The sequence below is a fragment of the Cynara cardunculus genome, assembly GCF_001531365.2.
Source record: "Cynara cardunculus var. scolymus isolate 2C chromosome LG 11, CcrdV1, whole genome shotgun sequence".
Lineage (NCBI taxonomy): Eukaryota > Viridiplantae > Streptophyta > Magnoliopsida > Asterales > Asteraceae > Cynara > Cynara cardunculus.
In genome coordinates this window covers 114,926-134,253 of record NC_037538.1, presented here as the reverse complement: position 1 = coordinate 134,253, position 19,328 = coordinate 114,926, and the positions used below count along the sequence as shown (strand labels likewise).

Below are 19,328 nucleotides of genomic sequence, written 5' to 3'. Positions count from 1 at the left end.
AAATAAAAATATTATATAATATATGTAAAGTATATAAAGATTATATATATAATTATATAATATAACTTAATTAATTGATATATATATATATATTAAATACTAATAATAATTAAATATAATATATTTTTAAAATTGATTTGATGTTTTCTAAATTTTAATCTCAACACAATTCCCAACACAATCAACACACCCCTATAAGGGGTGCCATTAGCACCCCCCGTCATTAACACTCCCCTAAAACAAATAGACATAATTAATTTGATCTGATGTGTATAAAAGATTACAAAATTGTTTTTCTGGCCCGACCCGCACTCCGTGGTTCCATTCATTCAAATGGGCGGGTCTCCATTTACCCACCTCATTTGGATGATGGGTGAGTCAGCTCTCCCCAAGTGTCACATGGTACTTGTCAATTCAAGCGGAAGCTTCACGCAACATAATATCCCACCGTCCAACGCACGTGACTTGAACAGCCGTCGCCTCCGCCGTGGCCCATACTCTTCCACGTGTTACAAGCTTAACGGTTCGTTAAAGATCATCTCTGTAGATTATATATATATATATATATATTGCAAATTCTAATTGCTTACAACTTAAATTGTGCATATTTCGGTTAGTCTTTCTTGAATCTCGAACTCTCCTGTTCCTATTCCTATTCCTATTCCTATATATACCCCCAACGCCTTCACATCCCTTTTCTCATCGAATCTCACACAACAAATCTCTTTCGTAGCAGATTTAAGGAGAAATTCTTGCCAAATTAAGATTTACTTGTACATTTATATCCATAATCCGAGTTTCGTCTTGTGTTAATCGTCTCTCATTTCCTCAATTTTGTGGAACAACTTTAATGGCGATGAGTTTAAACCAGATCGGAGCTTTGTCTGCGACTCCGGTCGCATCCGATGGAGGAGAACCAACAACAGCAGCAGTTAGTGCGTCGGCTGTGTGGAGGTCACCACCTGCGAATATCCGTGTTTCGGTACAGAAACAAGGGGCGGAGATGGATAGGCTATCGCCGTCTCCGCCCATGAGTCCCGTAAGAGGCGGAATGAGGGCGGATCTGTCCGTGGCGTGTCAGGCGTTGATGGAAGCTCCGAGAGAACATACAAGTGGCGGTGTTGGGAACAAGGAAGGGAAGGGGGTTCCGGTTTATGTGATGATGCCGTTGGATAGTGTGACGATGGGGAACGGAGTGAATAGGAGGAAGGCGATGAACGCGAGTTTACAGGCGTTGAAGAGCGCCGGAGTGGAGGGGATAATGATGGATGTGTGGTGGGGATTGGTGGAAAGGGATGTTCCGGGAGAGTATAATTGGGGTGGTTATGCGGAGCTGTTGGAGATGGCCAAGAAGCATGGGCTAAAGGTACAGGCGGTGATGTCCTTCCATCAATGTGGCGGCAACGTTGGTGACTCTTGCACGTCAGTCATTTTCTTCTTTCCTATGCTTTATTATTCAATTAAACTAACCAAAAAGCTTTATAAGTTTGCTTCTGCATTTCTACCTTACACTATCATATCAGTATTTACGTAACACATGGATACCCCTTTTTTAACATTCTCATCAAACTTTTGCAGTATACCCCTTCCAAAGTGGGTATTAGAAGAAATCAATGATGACCCTGACCTGGCATACACAGATCAATGGGGAAGGAGGAATAATGAATATCTTTCCCTTGGTTGCGACACCATCCCATGCCTCAAGGGCAGGACGCCCATTCAGTGCTACTCTGACTACATGCGTTCTTTCAGGGACAAATTCAGTCATCTTCTTGGTGACACCATTGTGGTAATCATTCTTATCTATTATGTATGTTACCTGCAACATTTTGATTTATATTACAAATGGGGGCTCTTGATTTCAAATCAATCGACAATGAGTAGGGTATTTTTGTTGTCTCTTAACACTTACATTGATTGCTACTAGTTTAAAGGCTCAAACTTGAAAGAACTATACGTCATAAAATTTTATTGAATCTTATTCTTGTACTTCAGATTTCAAGTACCCAGATATTCTAAACTTAAGCTGTATGTGGGATACAAGCATATATAGGGTTCATGATGATTGGTTTTTGGCTATTATATATATATATGTTAATTTGGCATGTGGGGTTTCTATGTTTATATAGGAAATTCAAGTTGGAATGGGTCCAGCTGGAGAGCTTCGATACCCATCTTACCCAGAGAAAGACGGAATATGGAAATTCCCAGGAATTGGAGCCTTCCAGTGTTACGACAAGGTATTATATACAATTTTTCTTTCTTGTGTTTGTTTGTAGGCTGTTGCATCAATTGTTTACATGATGAGTGTTGTGTTTGCAGTATATGCTGAGTAGCTTGCAAGCTGCAGCTGAAAACTATGGTAAGCCAGAATGGGGCAGCACTGGGCCTACGGATGCAGGGGAATACAACAATTGGCCCGAAGACACCAATTTCTTCAAGAAGGAATGTGGTGGGTGGAACAGTGAGTATGGTGACTTCTTCCTCTCCTGGTATTCTCAAATGTTATTAGATCATGGAGAAAGGATACTGTCATCTGCCACCTCTATTTTTGAGAACCTGAGCGTCAAGATCTCAGTCAAGGTTGCAGGTATCCACTGGCATTATGGAACACGATCCCATGCACCCGAACTCACTGCAGGGTACTACAACACCCGTTACCGAGATGGTTACCTTCCAATTGCCAGAATGTTGGCCCGCCATGGTGCAGTTTTCAATTTCACATGCATTGAGATGCGTGATCATGAGCAGCCTCAAGAGGCTCAATGCGCACCTGAGAAATTGGTGCAACAAGTGACATTGGCCACCCAAGAAGCACAGGTAGCATTGGCTGGAGAAAATGCTTTGCCAAGATACGATGATTATGCACATGAGCAGATCTTGAAGGCGGCTTCGTTATCTGAGAATGACGAGATGTGCGCATTTACGTATCTAAGGATGAACCCTGAGTTGTTTCAGGCTGATAACTGGAGGAAGTTTGTGGCTTTTGTGAAAAAGATGAAAGAAGGGAAAGATGCGCACAAATGTTGGGAGCAAGTGGAGAGGGAGGCTGAGCATTTCGTGCATGTGACTGAGCCATTGGTGCAGGAAGCTGTTGTTGCACTTATGCACTAAAACAAATATGGTATGGGGGTAATAGTAGTAGAGCAGTTGTATAATTAACAGGTGACGTCTGTAATAAATGGTGGGTTTTTATAGAAGCCATATTATATATACATATATATACACACACACACACGCTTTTGTTGTATAATTTCTGTGAAAGTACACAGCAAATATCCAAACGTTGCATATAATTTAATTTTTAACCATTAGAAAGAACCGAATTGAGGTTTAGTTTGTGACATGGAAGGTTAGAGTTGTATGTGGAATCGATTGCCCAATATTGTTGAATGAACTACCTCTTATATCGTATATGTCTTTTTATATTATATCTGCATATCGTGTTTAAAAGGTTATCTAACTATAAGAATGTATCCGTAGATTGTCCTTAAAGGCTCATCTCTAAATATAAAAATGTTGATTAGGATCGTTTTTAAATTAATGTCGTGTAATGTATCAACTCAAGATCCATTATGTCATTTCGGCGGTCTACAAGAATGGTGTGGCAATCAACTTTTTGGTTCGCTATATACGTGATCTCGGAATAACTTGGTTTTTTCGATTTGTGAGCAACCGATTCTAAATTTAGTGTATGAAAATCCAATTGCTTTTGGATTTCGAATCGGATTAAAAAGACATAGGTAAGATGGACGGACTCGTGTTGTAACCCACACGAATGCTTGTTTTCTTCATCCGGAAACAATGGATTTGCATCTTGAAGTCTAGTTTGGGGTTTTAGCTCTCGATGTTCAATAGATTCTTGACGAGATTTATATCCTAGTGGCTTATTTGATTGTGTCTGTTTTTTCTTTTGACTTGTTTTGTTATTGATCTATTGGGTTTTCTGTATCTTATAAACAAAATTTGTTGGACTTTTTTTATATTTTTAAAAAAAATTGTGGCCTGTTAAGAAATGAAAACTTTACAAAATTTGTGTGTATTTTTCCAACATTTAAACATTCAATTAAAATTGAATTTTAGAATTATAATTATTGTATTAGATATTTTTTGAATTGACCGTTAAGTGAGTTGGCGCCGACGTTTTAACGTTTACGGTGACGACCGCGATGTCTACATTCTAGAATTCTCATTCTTCTTCTTTCCCTGAGTTCACAGTTTTTTTCTGAGCACACACTCCCTTATACACTTTGGTTTTCATTTCTTATCCATGGCTGCCAATCTTCCATCCTACAAAACTCCCTTCTACTTCTTCTATTCTTCTACTCCCAACCTTAACTTACCAAGATTTCCCTTCTTCCGAAACCCTAATCTCATCGCACCCTTTTCGCTGAAACTCGCGCTTTCAAGCTCCAATACTAGAAGTCGCCATGGATATTTTTCACTTTGTTACAACAATAAATCAACTTCCGATATGGAAACCGCTTTGTTGCACGAGGAGATTGAAAGGACTCCATTTGATATTAATCGTGCGGTCGTTCTTGCCGGATTTGCATTTGAAGCCTATACAACCCCTACTGTTAAGTTTTGGTCTTCTGCCTCTAAGCAATCTTTATGCAATCGTAAAAGAATTCCTTTAGATTTTTCTTGCAGTTTACATCAAGAGTTTCAAGATTGCTTACACCTATTAATTATGTTAGAGATGCATCTTCTTACGGGGGAATTATGATCTTGTGGTTCTCTTGTATAAAGATCCACGTATAGAAAATAAATAGAACAGAGAATCTGATTTGTGCCTCTTGGTTGTTTATCAGGAAAATATTGGAAAGAGCGAGGTGGATGCCGCTGGTTGTCAGACTGTGATTCTTTCAGAGTATGCTATCATCTTCTTTTTCCCTCATCTCAAAGAACCAGAAATGGATTTCAATTTTTAAGTTGGTAGTGAATCCAAGTTTTGTGGGAGCTTCCTTAAGTTGACCGAGTTACTCACTCTTTTTAAAGCCAGTTGAGTCATGGAAGGCTTGTGTTTTGGTGAACTTTTATGCATGTATTAGTTGGTAATGAGCCAGTTGGTATAGGTGCCAGCAGCTTGCATCATTTTTAGCTTTTGGCGTAGCATATATTATAACTATTTGCGTTTCAGTGATAAGTTATCTACCGACTCTAGGTTCTGGCAGATATCTTTGTCTGAGACTTTGTAAGGTTGAAGTTTGGCTTTCTTTTGTCAGGTCATTTCTTCGTGAGATTTATGATGGCCAGTTATTTGTAAAGCTTAAGAATGGTTATGAATTTCCTGCCATGGATCCATGGGTAACCTCTCTTCTGCATGTATTTGCTTTGCTTTAAGTGTTCTACTTTTACATTTATTTAGCATGGTAGCACCATTTGGTCAATTTCTGGGATTAGAAAATCGATACGCTTTATTCTTATATTATGTGTAAAGACCCATTTATCAGCTTTAATTGTTCTCATGTGATCCTCAGTTTCTTCTTTCAGGGAACAAGTGATCCATATGTGGTGTTGCAATTGGATAGTCAGATCGTTAAAAGCAATGTTAAATGGGGGTTAAGTATATTGAATTGTTCTCATTGTCCTTATAACTGTCTAACTGGCTTGTATTTTCTGTGGTGGAAGACAAATCAATGTACTTTCTAGTAATAAACAACTATATATGTTTAACTAGACATCAACAATTCCAGAAGCAGCAGCATAGCTTACCAAAAAGATGATTAAAAATGTACATAAAATGGGGTTGTGGAAGGACTTCAAAATTATATCAAGTCATGCGCTTTTTCCCAGGGAAAGGACTTCACCATTGGGCCTAGTTGAGTGTTAAGTTGTATGTAATTTTAATCAGTCTTCTTTCTTTGAGGAACCTATGATGAAATAAACAATTTCATGTGGATCACGGGAAGCAATACATACATAGACACTCTCATTCATTTAAAGCCACAGATTTATGATGCATTAGAGACCCAGCTCCATATGCCTTTGCATGCTCAGGAACAATGATACTATGTTAGTTGCTGTTTCTTGTGGTATCTCTTGTTGTTTGTTTGAATCTTTCCATAGTTTATATGGAGGCTCCAAAGATACTTAAACTAACATTTGCAGTGAATTAATTGAGTTCTTACAACTTATATGGAATATGTGAATGTGAAATTCCTCACAGTGAAGAAGCCCCCTGGCTCCTGCACTCCCTTGGGTCACTCCCATGTTCGCTTCACCACCATGGATTCACAAATCACACATACACAGTCTATTTTCTCATTGCAAGGAATTCATTGCCTACAAAAATGCTACATATAACTTCATTCGTTAAACTTATCTAAATATATGCAACTTATTCAATGAATTTTTTATTTAAAAGCTAAAGGAATCTTTGAGTTCTGTCAGGACAAAGGAACCAACTTGGAATGAGGAACTCACTTTATACATCAAGAATCCGCCAACGAATGATCTTCAGGTCGTTAATGCATTTTAAGTGAACAAATTTAGTGTCCACTCCAAGTGGTATTCTTAGTAAGCTATTGCACTCTTCTTTTTTTTGGTTGGCATTGAATTCTGAATGGAGTGGGGCTCACTTTTTTTCTTATCAATCTCTTTGTAGCATATTTAAGTACTGGACATCAAATTAAGTAGGCATTTTGTTTTTTTCATGTTTAACATATTATCATTTTTGTTACTTCTGCTAATACTTGCATAAGAGATTTTGTTGTGTAATCAAACTTTAGAGGACTCATATGAGTCAACAGTCTTGTTGGATATTTACAAAAAATTTAATTAAATTCTCTCTCACTTTTTCCCCCTTGTCAAATACCCTTTGGAGATTATATCCACGACTATGCAAGACACCTTAGAGACAGGTACTTGAGACATTAAGAGTAGAAATGGATGACAAAGGATAAGAGTCTTTCCTGTCAGTGTCACTACCTTACTTTACACCTAAAGTTGGTTTACTTTACCCTACTTTATTCCTAAAGTTGGTTTACTGTCTATCAGATGTTTCTACAATATTCTGACATTCATGGTTTTAGCTCCTTGATCAGTTTTGCATTTGTAATTTTTTATTAGTCCACTGTATCACATGTAAAGCTAGATACATCTCTGGCAAGTTGATAAAAAACTGATCTTCCACAGAGAGGGCATGTGTAACATTTTCTTCCTGAAATAGAAAGGAAGGATCTAGTCACACCCCAAATAAACCGAACAGAGCACTATGTATCTCCAAAATAAAAATCAGTAATTTAATATCATTGTAAATCATTATTACTCATCTCCGATATATAAATACAACATGCTTTCCAAATCTAAATCTACAATATCCACACCAATGTAAACTGAAAGAAAATTTCTAAATAAACATCTTTCAAAAGCATGCAGCTCTCTTCAACAACCCATGTCAACCCTGATTACCTACCTATTGTCGGAATAGAAACACCAGGCATGCCAAATTGTTATCATGGATGTGGAGTACAAAATAATAAAATACGGAACATTTTTCAAAATGGATTTATTTTGAGATAAAAACAACATTTGTAAGCATCTCTCATAAAATAAAATAACACAATGATCTCTGGAGTAATCAAAGAAACATAAGGCTGAAGCAACAAGGGGTTGGTCTATTTTATCGAGAACCCTACATAACAGAATCGCAGAGTATCCAAAGTCTGAATACAAAATTAAAATCCTAAATGGATAACAATCTAGTAATTATAAACAAAAAGGCACAATCAAGAATGAACATCATCGAGTCTAAATATGAAGCACACCAAATTGCAACTTTTATCATTTCAAAATAGGGCTAATATAATCTATGTGTTTTGAATATTAAATCATGTCTTCACCATTTTCTAGTTCCGTACTTGCTCTATTCGTGAACTTTCTAATCTTTTCTTGAATATTGTGCGCCCATAAAGTATTGATAAATTTTGCAAATATAATAAATTCCTTTTTTTCCCTTCATTATCTTCTTCATGCTCTTCTTTGTATTTTCATGATGCCATGCTACTTGTTTTCAGTACACTTGTATTCAATCGATCTAATCCTTAATTCCTAATCAACTCTAGTTAACTATGCGATTTCTCAATTAAGCATTACCAATGACCTCTAGATACGTATTAATATGACAATATGAAATGAGTCGTGCATGTACTTCCATTTGAACATGTGAATTAGATACGTATTAATAATTAAAGAAAAAAGTTATCAACACAATATGAACTACAAGAAACACAACACATCATAATAAGCATAATTTCGATTAAAACGAGTTTAATAAAATATTAATYCATTACCAAGACATTCGCTTTGGTTAATTTCTTCACTTCCCGAACTCGAACTCCGATTGTCACCATAAACCATTTTAATCTTCTCAATGTTGTCGATTTTTTTTTCCAATGTGTTTATCCATAATAGCTTGAACGATACCGAAGATTTTACTATCGTGTTTCCTCCACGAATCAAAAACTCATAAAACAATAAAAATGGAAGATCAAGAATAAAAAAATAAATAAAAATATCAATATTATAAATGTATATTTTTARGAWTTTTATGAYTTTGTAWCTCCTCTTTAATGGTATGGGAGTTAGATAGCAAATGAAATGACTCAATTACCCTTGACATTAAATTGTGAACATGATAGATACCTAATAGAAGAATAAATTGTGATTGGTTGACATGGTTTGCAAAGTTAACACAAAAAATTTTGGTTAATATTTGATATTGTCCCTATATATATATATATATATATATATATATATATATATATATATAGAGGTACCTTTTATTTATTTATTAGTCTCATAAACTACCTATTTGTCTCCAAACAAAGCAAACTCATTGATTATTCAGTATTTCATATTTATTCACATCATCTCTAAGCCTTTTTTATAGCTTTGTCAAGTTCATGATGATACAGACTCCTTATACCTCTAATTCACAATCATAACTTAAAAGGTACAGCCAGACCTTCGACACATACCCAGAATTTTTTTCAGCATATGTTGTTACGTTTGGTCATTACTGACTTTCTGTTGTTATGCCTGGTTGAAATCAAATGTTTCATTTTTTACAACATAATCTTGTATTCCGGAATCCTGATGATTTATGTCTTTTATGTCACATGCCTGTACTTCAGGTTGCAGCTTGGGATGCGAATCTTGTGACCCCTCATAAACGTATGGGAAATTCCAGTGTCAATTTGGAGTCCATCTGTGATGGTAAGTTTTCTTTACTTGTTTGTTGAATTTTTGGATGCTTTTAGTCACTAAACCATGCACCTTAAGTGTCTATGCGAGTAGACAATTATTTCTTATGCCATGTAGTCTCTTTCCATGTACAAATTCGAAAAGACACGAATTAGATAAGTTAACACAGGATATCCCAGTTCTCTTGTAATGGTTGACGGATATAGCGATCATTCTGGGGCAGAGAAGAAAAATGATTTTATGAACTATAGAAGTCTTCATAGTGTCACTAAATCATACAACCATGTTCACCAGGAAATTCACATGAGGTGCTAGTTGAATTGGAGGGGATGGGAGGTGGTGGAAAGGTACAGCTAGAGGTATGTTTCTGTGAATGAATATTACATTGCTGATCTAATGATTGGTCACGAAAGCTCCATGTATCAGCCAACCTTAGTTGTTCCTTTATATTTTTTAATGATTGGTGTACACAACTCTTTTGAATTGTTTGCTAACTTATTGATTGGGAAGAAGTCTGTTGTAGTGTGACATACTGACCTTCAGTTATAAATACCTCATTAAGCATCATGTCTAGGTTCAAATCCTACTTGGTGCTGTCAATTTTCTTTACGGGTCATGCCTGCTGGCTGAAAGGCCTATAGTTTGGCCTCCCCATGTGGAAGGGGTGCTTTGCATGGATGTCACGGGTTAGCTGGTCCAAAGGCGCCAGATGCCATGGTGTCCAAAAGAACACAGAAAACAATTCATGATGCAGCTGAAATAGTTCTTGAGTTGTAGGTTCTTGCTATACCACATCTTGAACTTTGATTTACAAGACCTTCAATCAGATTGACATGGTGAAACTTCTTCTAAAGACTACTCAGGTTGATCAGTCAGATACTTAAATATTGTCACTAGATGAAAAACCCAAGGATTTTAACTAGAATAAGTGGTATCTAGGGGAGCTTGTAGGTTGTGTAAGGTAGGAATACTTAATATATTGGTAGATGAATTTCGACTTTGAGAATCTGCAGACTAGGAATAGTGTGTTACAAGTCAAATGTTTGATCCTTTAGAATTGGACTCATTTTCTCATTGAGCGAAGGGGTGGTGCATGGCTGTCGTCAGCTCGTGCCGTAAGGTGTTGGGTTAAGTCCCGCGATCCCGCGAGGGTGAGCTAACTCCAAAAACCCGTCCTCAGTTCGAGGATGATCAGCCACACTGGGACTGAGACACGGCCCAGACTCCAATGATGGCAACTAAACACGAGAGTTGCGCTCGTTGCAGATATGTGCCTTTATTTATCTGCCACATTTGAATTCACAACCAAAGCTTTAATTTTTCATGGTGGGCTGAAATAATTGAGCCAATTGTTAATTACAGAATTTTATTTCTTTAGCAAACATTACTCACTCTGTCCCAGAATATACGTTTAGCTGAGGACATAGTTCAATGGAAGTGTCTAGTAACTAGCATGCCCTTCAGTTACACATGTTGACCAGAATCAATGCTTTGTAATACATACTATTGCACAGAATGGTAATAGTGGATTGAAACTTTGCCAAAAAAGGGAAATGTTGCATTTATTTTGGGACACCCTAAAAAGGAAGTTTTTGCATTTATTTTGGAATGGGGGTATATCTGTATGTTTCTCATAAACTTAACAGATTCCATAAAATATGATTCAGGTTAAATTTAAGAGCTTTGATACAATCGAGGAAGAAAAGAATTGGAGGATACCCTTTTTACCAGAATTTCTTCGAAATAATGGTTTTGAATCTACGTTGAGAAAAGTTGTTGGCTCAGAACCTATACAAGCACGCCAGTTTGTTGAGTATGCTTTTGGGCAGTTAAAGTCTATAAATGATGCATACATCCAGAGGGATGGATCTTCAGATGATGACAAGTATGCTGGAGAAGATTCCAGGATATCTAGTAATTTGAACACTCAGTCAGACATAGTACAGACATACCAAGGTCCAGAAGATTCTTTAAAATATGAAAGCAACCAAAAAGATGAGATGAATGTTGATACCATTGTGACTCAAATGGATGTGAGTTCACAATCTGACAAAGATTTTTGGAAGACTTTTGCTGATACCGTTAATCAGAATGTTGTTAAGCAACTCGGTCTCCCTGCTCCTGAAAAGATTAAATGGGAAGGATTTGATTTATTGAGCAGAGTAGGACTTCTTTCACAAAGCATTGCAGAAGCAGGTTATATAGAAGCCGGGCTTGCAACTCCAAGTGGCCAAGATGCTCTTAATGATGATGAAACGACCGATACTTCAACTAATAGCACTGTTCAGTCATCATTTCCTGATATTAAGAAGGTCACACAAGATTTGTTGAGGCAAACTGATTCTCTCTTGGGAACTTTGATGGTTCTGAATGCTACAGTTTCTGAGCTAACCAAGGATGGTGGTCTTTTAGCAAAGAGTGATACCAAAGAGGATGTTACCAAGGAGGAAAAGCATGCTCCTGAATGTCTTAAAAGTGAGAAGTCTGAAAGCTCATATGGTGAACCAGTCTTGGATGAAAGAAAAGCCGAGGAGATGAGAGCTCTCTTTTCAACTGCTGAGAGTGCGATGGAGGCTTGGGCGATGTTAGCAACTTCATTGGGCCACCCAAGTTTTATCAAGTCGGAGTTTGAGAAGATATGTTTCTTGGATAACTCAATCACCGATACACAGGTCACCCTAATTCCTATTAGTTAAAGTCAAGTACTGTTGGTATGACTGTATTTCGTCAAGAAGTGACTTACAGAGAACTATAGGTGGCAATTTGGCGTGATTCGGCACGGAAAAGATTAGTTGTTGCCTTCAGGGGAACAGAACAAGTAGGTCAAATTCAATCAATACCACAATACCAGTGAATTATTTGAAATGATTTATTCCCTTATATTCTGATAATGGGCTGATCCAGGTTAGATGGAAGGACTTGCGAACTGATTTAATGCTGGCTCCTGCCGGGTAATTATACATTGCCACCTAAAAATTGTCTTGTATGATTATGTTTTCCTTTGACTTGTACTACTCTGATAATTTTGGATAATAGTTCCGCACTGTTTAGTTCCTTTGATGATCCATGATGATGATTCTTTCTATGATGATAAAGATGTTCGTAGTTACGTAACTCACATATGCTGCCATGCTCCTTGCTAAATCAACCATAGTTTGTCAATTTTTTCTTTATAATCTAGAAGGTGTGATGATCAAAACAATTTGACACTTCAATCCTTGAATATATCTGTTATCTGCTTGTAAACGCCTCGTGATATGTGCAAATGTAAGCAATATCTTTTTAACGTTTTTTTAACATTGCACCAGCAGATGTAAGGTCTTCTAGCATGCAAATTCCAATTATTGGTTTTCTTCCTCCAGTTAAAATTCTAGTCTTGAAATAAGCGACAGTTAAGAAGATGCTGTGGTTTCATGCCTTCCATAAAAAGAAAGATACTGCAGTTGCATGCTGTTCTTTACTTTTCCTTATCTCTTGTAGGCTAAACCCTGAGAGAATCGGTGGTGATTTTAAGGAAGAAGTTCAGGTATCTCCTTATGATATGTTATATTTCATATGATGCATCTACACTATTGCATATACATTATCAAATGATGTTATGTTATCATCAGGTTCACTCAGGGTTTTTAAGTGCATATGACTCGGTCAGGACAAGGATCATCTCTCTCATTAAAGCAGCTACTGGGTATCAGTAAGTTCATGATGCTGTATGTTCCTCTTTTCTTGTCAACCTTCACATAGATTGATGATAGGGAGGGATTCATTGTTCTCAATTGGTGCAAAATATGGCAATACATGGTACTTTTCTTAAGGACAATTGTCAACTCAACAAAAAACCGGTGTCACTTAAGATTTTACTTGATTATTAGGTAAATTGGTATCAAAATAGGAAGATTTGAAAGCTTTTTACACTAGTTGAGAAAAAAAATCATCGTTACACTACATAGGAACTAAGACAAACGTTGTTGCATGTTTCCTTTTCTGGAACCTATATAAAGTATTTGAGATTTGTAACTAGCTAGATTGTCTTACCATGGTCATCTTATGACATCATTTGTCTTCTTGGACAACTCACAAATGCACACATAAGTACATACATGCACAAATACGTGAAAACCCTTGGTACTTTCCTAATGGCTACTGATAATCAACATTATATTATATAACGATATCCATGGTGCCTGATATTAATAACGAAACAAATATATTTTCATGGCAGAGACGATGGTGCTGATCAGGCATCCAAATGGCATGTTTATGTGACAGGTCATAGTTTAGGCGGTGCACTGGCAACCTTGCTTGCTCTTGAACTATCGTCCAGTCAATTAGCAAAGTGAGTGTTCCATTCGATGGCTCATCGCTATCCTACTGGCAAATGAATTGTGGAGTTCCTATACTTTGATCATTAAGCTGTGACTGATGTTGTTTTGGTAGCTACAATTCATATTTCACAATTTTCTGAACTGTATGATACCATCTGAGACTTAAAAACTGTTTAGATAAACAATGTGGAATACAAGTGCTAGTTGATTAATATCATCTGGGTTTATAACTTTTTTATTAGTATAGAAGCAGGTTGGTTGTAGTTATTAAATTTAGGAAATGATTATCATGTTCTTTCTGCAGTTGGAGGATTGAGGGTTGGCTTATATCTGGTGGCTTTTCACTGATATTGGAATCGGACTAATAAATATGATGTTTCCTCCAACATCATGTGTATGGTCACCTCCATTTAGTTTTGCATCTCAATAACTTCTTCCACTCAGTCCTGAGTGTAAGTTCGATGCCATAGTAAATAAATCCAAACAAAACGAACCCAGATTATCCCACTCAGAGGTGCCCCGGGGGGGGGGGGGGGGGGTACACAGACTTGTCCTCTACCCCCCAAGAGTAGAGCAGCAATTTTCAATGCTATAGTAAATCAAATGGGCATTAGAGTGATAACTTGATTCTGTTGTCTCTGTAATTAAAACCTACTTTTCTTTGGACAGCCAATGCTTAAGTTGTCATCTCTGCAGAGTGTATTGACCTATGATAAGCAGCCTAGATTACGAGGCAAGGTGTACTGACTCATGATCACGAGTCCAGATCACAACCAGGAAGTTAAGTGGCACTGATGCACACCTTTCACACCCGACTCTTTCCCAAAATAATTTGAACTAGAAGAGCACCCTTATATTTAGTTCCTGTTGAATAAACTCCCCATTTTCAAAGCCAGATCAATGTTATACTGTAAACCATGATTTAAATAGGAGATCATATGTGACTGCAGGTCTCTACATATTATTTTGTGTAGGTTATGATCTTGGTTGTCAAGTAATGAATGGTATGGAATATGATGACAACCTATTTATAAAATTGATATTCTGCCTCTACATCTATTAGGAGTGGGGCTATTTCTGTAACTATGTACAACTTTGGATCTCCAAGAGTTGGAAACAAAAATTTTGCTGAAGTCTATAATGAGGTAATTTCTTGTCCTTGACGATAATAGTTGGTCATTTAGATCCATCTCTCTTTCCATCGGCTCTTTGCCTATCATATAGCAGGTATGTTAACCATCAAATCGGCCGCTGTCATTTTTAGAGTCTCATTCACTCCCTTTCCCAATTAAAAGATGTTTCTTGTTAACCTTACATTCTATTATTATTCTAGTTTTATGATTTGTTTTACTTGGTAAGATATTTGGTCGATGCCATGAATCATCATTTTGATCATTTTCTGCTTGCATTGCAGAAAGTTAAAGACAGCTGGAGAGTTGTGAATCACAGAGATATTATTCCTTCTATCCCTCGTTTGATGGGTTATTGCCATGTAGCCCATCCTATATATCTAGCAGCTGGAGATGCAGAAAATACCTTGGTAAAGTATTTGGATATCAAAATCAGCTTCTTGGTTCTTCCTTGTATTTTAAAGAAAACAAGCCAAAGCTGCCAATCCTGTGAATGGATTTCTTGGTTGGTATCTTACTTGCATGCTGAATTATCAGTAAACAACAAAATATAGGAAAAACAGAATACTTGCTTCATGTGTAGACACCTTTGTACAATTAGGTAATAATTTTGTACTTGCTTCTGTATGCTTGAATGACATAATTGTTTGATATGCTATATCACGTGTGACTGGTCCAATTAGAGAGTCAAAGAAATAAACATACTAGCTCTTGAAGCAACAGGCATATACAGAAATTCATGGGCATTGAAGGATTAAATCAACAAGATCCTTGCTCAAGTCTCACAGTTGATTTTGGATCTTGTCATCGCTCTTCATTTCCCTTCAGCTCTTCTTGGCCATTTTCGATGCATTTTTTTTTTCGTGCTTGTGAGTAGCCATCCATGTTCAATCACGGGTCCTAAGCCAGTGCATCCAACTTCATAATTATACAAATCAAATTTTGCTAGAAAATGCAAGCATATGTCAGTAGTCTCTCTAACCAAAGACAATGATGAACAAATTACCGTCCAATGGCCCAACATGTTGCTTAGATAGAAAATGGACAAAGTTGATTACATCATAGCTCTTGGGATTGTTTCCATTTTTATTGTTTGTGCTTGGTATCACTAAAGCATGATTTGTTTGATCAGTTTTGAAATGCATGTATCTACTTTGAATGCAAGCATCTGATGGCATGTGTTAGATCCTTCAAATTGGTAGCAAATAAGTATTGCAACCAAGTATTTGCGATCATTACCATTAATGTCTAATTTTTCTCATTCTAGTAAATATTGTTGCAGGAAAACATAGAGCTCTTAGGAGATGGTTATGAAGGTGATGTTATTGGGGAATCCACCCCTGATGCTCTTGTCAATGAATTTGTAAGTTTATGTCCCTTGCACTTAACTTTTGGTAGTGTTCTTTGTGTCTACATTGGTATCATTCCAGCCGATAGAAAGTGATATATATTTCTGTATGTAGACTTGTTCTAACCAACAACAGCTGTTTGTATGTTCAATTCCATATGTATAACCTTTGATTCTTTTCTTCTATGCTAATAGATCCATGATATTGTAAAATTATAACTGTTTGTATCGCTCTGTGTAACATTTCCTGCAATTATGTAGCAGCTTTGGTCAAAAGAGCTACTATATGCCAAACTACAGGTCCCTCTAAATTTTGTCTCTCTTTTCCATGAATATTTGCACAGATGAAAGGTGAGAAAGAACTCATTGAGAAAATCTTGAACACGGAAATAAACATTTTCCGCTCAATCAGAGATGGAACAGCTCTTATGCAGCATATGGAGGATTTTTATTACGTGTCTCTGCTGGAGGTATTGTTTCGCTTGGTTAATAATCTAGAGCTATATTACTCCATGGTTCCAAAGAACAAGATACGTCTTGACTTTTTCAAACAAAAGCTTATTACCCAGTTTATATGTTTGTGGAATTTACATTTTTTCATGAACAAATTCATAACCGCATTTTATGTCCAATTGGAGATGTCAATACAATGAGAACGAACGCCTTACTAATTATGATGTGGAGAGAAAAGTTTAGCATACATGTTTTCTTTTCTTTTGTAGAAAGGTCCTAACTTTAGTTAAGAGATCACATTGGATAATTTGTGGATCATGAACCCTTTTTTCATCTCTTTTTCAGAATGTCAGATCAAATTACCAAACTGTTGTGAAAACAAAGTCTGGTGACGGAAGTAGCTCATCAGTTAGAGAAGTATGATAAACATAACAGTGTCTGAAGTTCACTCTCCAGATGGTTATGGTATTTTCATCATGCAGTACATGGCAAAATGCTTGTAGATAATATACTTCATGTATTCAGATTTGTGGTTGCCTTCATTCAACAAACACATATGCTTCAAAATTTTACTCTATGATTACATTTACATCTACGATTATCAAATATCTGAAATTTAATCAACTTTTGCACTTTGGATGTACTACTTGCATTTTCTTTTTGGCTTTTTAACAATGCCTGATACCTTGTTTAGCCAAGCATCAGTAATCTAGTTTGAATTAGTGTTGCAAATTTCTTGAGAAGCCCTTGGAGATATGCTTTGGCATCTTCTTGTGGCTCATGATACGCAAGCTCTGGCGCAGTATATCCACCTCGCGCTCCCTCCTGGATTCTTCTTGCTCTATTGAAGCTATGTGCGCCTGTAAAAGTTCAATAGTCTCTTCCTTGGCTTTTAGCTCTCTCCGTAGCTCGTATGTCAGGTACTCTTCCTCTTCTCTCCAAGATTCTGTTTCCCCTGCAGCATAGTCATACTCTCATCATTGTGTTCTCACATGGTGCATAAAGTTTCTTCTTTCAGATAATTGATGTACAGGTACAACTTCTTTATGCCATATGGTACAGCAACTTGATGCAATAATACATAAAGTTGTAATCTTTTAGTTTCTAGGTTGATGTTACCTTGATGGGCTTTGTTGATGAGGTTGTCAAGCTCGATCTTGATTGCTAGATACAATCTTTTCCACTTCTCTACAGCCTCATCTCGTTGAGCTCTCTCTTCCCTCATCTGGTCAAATGCCAAATCAGTCTTTTTCCCCATTGCCATCATCTGTCTTCCTCTGTTTCTTTCTTCTAATGCCTTCCTTAGCTTCTTGACCTCCCTTTGCAGCCATTTACGGTCTCGCTTCCACTCGGACTCCTTAAGCGCATGGACCATAATCTCTTGCTCGTACACTTGAGACTCTGTTTCTCTGAGGTACATCATCTCGTCAAGCTTCTGTTGGAGAAGCTTTGTCTTCTCTCTCAAGATTCTTACCTCACAGCCATTGGCATGACTCTTGGTTTGTGAACCACCCATTTTTGAAGTTGAAATGGGTATGAATCCAGTGAGTCTGAGTGGGTGATATGATCCTATTTATAAATTCTGTGCAAATGATATAAATTCTGTGCAGAGGCTCCAAGACCGAGGAGCGTGTACTTAATGGAGGCTCGTGACTACAAAAATCTTAGAAATTATGTTTTTGAAACTGGAAAGCAATTCTTCGACTATTAGAAAAGTTAAAATTTGACATAGAAGCAATCCATTAAAACCACAAACCATACATCATGGTTTAGAAAATTTTCAAATCGAGCGGTTTGATAGCAAGTGATCAAATTGGTTAAATCGGACCAGAAAATGCGGTTTGTTCTGATAGGTTTAGACGGTTTGGGTCTTTTATACGTTTTAAACTAAAAAGCCATGACATCTATATCTAAAATGAAATTTTTATCAATATCACTTGAAAAATTGTATATCGAATTATAAAAAAATGTCATCTCTAATTAGAAAAACACATTGAGCAAATGAAAAAAAAAGAAGTTAAAGTAAATCCATAACAATGGTTGGAATTTTGAGCAAACTTTATAAGCAAGGCTAAGGGCGATTGGAATTTTGAATTTGAATTTTGACGGATTTTTGGAATTTTGTCAATTTAGATAACACAATCAATTGGGAAATAAAAACTAAAAATATAATATTTTTGCCCAACTTTCTCTAACTGGGCCATAAAAGTAAAGACTACAATGTGAAAAATAAACATCATTAAGACATGCGTATTTTAGGTGGTTGGTCTGTCCAGGTCACTCAAAGAAACGTTCAAACTGCAAAGCAGACAAAGTGGTTTGACTATTTTTCAGACCGAACCGGACAGCTAGACCACTCAAACCACCAAAAATGGTTTGGTTTGACTGATTTGAGCGATCCAACGGTTTTTTTTAATACCCCTACTTCCAAGCATGGTTTAATTATTTTTCTCTTCCCTTGTTTTCAAAAAAGTAGAAGAAATAAATTCACATACATATTTTATCTTTCTTGCGGTCCTCAACTCTAACCACCAACTTCGATTTTCAAAATAGAGAAGATAGTGAGTTAGGGTTTCACAAACTCGAGATTGAGAAAGGAGGGAGAGAGAGAGAGATTCAGTTTTTTAGTTATTTGTTCATATATATATATATATATATATATACACACATATATATATATATATATATTATAAAGTAGCTGTTAAAAAACCGAAATGTAATCATATGAGAAGCACAAGAGGAAAACAACTCAAAGTGTTACAAATGGCGGTTAAGGAGCATAATCGTCCTTAACCGCAATTTTCAACTTACCATAAAGACAAACTGTAATTTTCTAAAGGAAGCTAAAACCACAAGAAATAAGAA

At 36.6% G+C, this 19,328-nt stretch overlaps 3 protein-coding genes across 7 annotated transcripts; 2 read left to right on the top strand and 1 right to left on the bottom strand.

Moving 5' to 3' along the window:
- Positions 1–600: 600 nt before the first annotated feature.
- Positions 601–3,412, top strand: LOC112522021 (beta-amylase 1, chloroplastic). Its single transcript, XM_025131072.1, has 4 exons — positions 601–1,422; positions 1,579–1,789; positions 2,130–2,240; positions 2,323–3,412. Exons 1-4 carry the CDS (start codon positions 851–853, stop codon positions 3,112–3,114), a joined length of 1,686 nt encoding a protein of 561 aa, XP_024986840.1. The 5' UTR covers positions 601–850; the 3' UTR covers positions 3,115–3,412.
- A 796-nt stretch (positions 3,413–4,208) lies between these two features.
- On the top strand, positions 4,209–17,085 carry LOC112522024. Of its 5 annotated transcripts, none has more exons than XM_025131078.1 (18): positions 4,209–4,579; positions 4,815–4,873; positions 5,229–5,310; positions 5,484–5,564; positions 6,397–6,466; positions 9,141–9,222; positions 9,505–9,569; positions 10,878–11,882; positions 11,966–12,028; positions 12,115–12,161; positions 12,691–12,736; positions 12,822–12,901; positions 13,430–13,543; positions 14,596–14,677; positions 14,947–15,072; positions 15,945–16,025; positions 16,355–16,480; positions 16,809–17,085. In XM_025131078.1, exons 3-18 carry the CDS (start codon positions 5,279–5,281, stop codon positions 16,884–16,886), a joined length of 2,178 nt encoding a protein of 725 aa, XP_024986846.1. In that variant the 5' UTR covers positions 4,209–4,579; positions 4,815–4,873; positions 5,229–5,278; the 3' UTR covers positions 16,887–17,085. The 5 variants fall into 5 exon arrangements, 4 of the variants coding, with proteins under 4 accessions (XP_024986846.1, XP_024986847.1, XP_024986844.1 ...); XM_025131076.1 differs by having other exon boundaries at positions 4,215–4,579; positions 5,497–5,564; XM_025131079.1 differs by lacking the exon at positions 5,484–5,564.
- A 70-nt stretch (positions 17,086–17,155) lies between these two features.
- On the bottom strand, positions 17,156–18,117 carry LOC112522026 (centrosome-associated protein CEP250-like). The gene is made up of 2 exons (XM_025131080.1): positions 17,583–18,117; positions 17,156–17,418 (listed from the first exon to the last, which is right to left on the bottom strand). The coding sequence occupies exons 1-2, from the start codon at positions 17,977–17,979 to the stop codon at positions 17,183–17,185; spliced, it is 633 nt and encodes a 210-aa protein (XP_024986848.1). The 5' UTR covers positions 17,980–18,117; the 3' UTR covers positions 17,156–17,182.
- Positions 18,118–19,328: the final 1,211 nt, after the last annotated feature.

What these genes read in the sequence shown, in the direction of transcription:
- LOC112522024 (XM_025131076.1), top strand. Translation starts at nt 4,271, where the DNA reads ATGGCTGCCAATCTTCCATCCTACAAAACTCCCTTCTACTTCTTCTAT. An exon ending in CCTTCAGGGGAACAGAACAA is followed by an intron (nt 12,029 to 12,114) that starts GTAGGTCAAATT and finishes GGGCTGATCCAG; the next exon opens with GTTAGATGGAAGGACTTGCG. An exon ending in AAAGCAGCTACTGGGTATCA is followed by an intron (nt 12,902 to 13,429) that starts GTAAGTTCATGA and finishes TTTTCATGGCAG; the next exon opens with AGACGATGGTGCTGATCAGG.
- LOC112522026 (XM_025131080.1), bottom strand. Translation starts at nt 17,979, where the DNA reads ATGGGTGGTTCACAAACCAAGAGTCATGCCAATGGCTGTGAGGTAAGA. An exon ending in CATCAACAAAGCCCATCAAG is followed by an intron (nt 17,419 to 17,582) that starts GTAACATCAACC and finishes ACTATGCTGCAG; the next exon opens with GGGAAACAGAATCTTGGAGA.
- LOC112522021 (XM_025131072.1), top strand. Translation starts at nt 851, where the DNA reads ATGGCGATGAGTTTAAACCAGATCGGAGCTTTGTCTGCGACTCCGGTC. An exon ending in TTCTTGGTGACACCATTGTG is followed by an intron (nt 1,790 to 2,129) that starts GTAATCATTCTT and finishes ATGTTTATATAG; the next exon opens with GAAATTCAAGTTGGAATGGG. An exon ending in CCTTCCAGTGTTACGACAAG is followed by an intron (nt 2,241 to 2,322) that starts GTATTATATACA and finishes TTGTGTTTGCAG; the next exon opens with TATATGCTGAGTAGCTTGCA.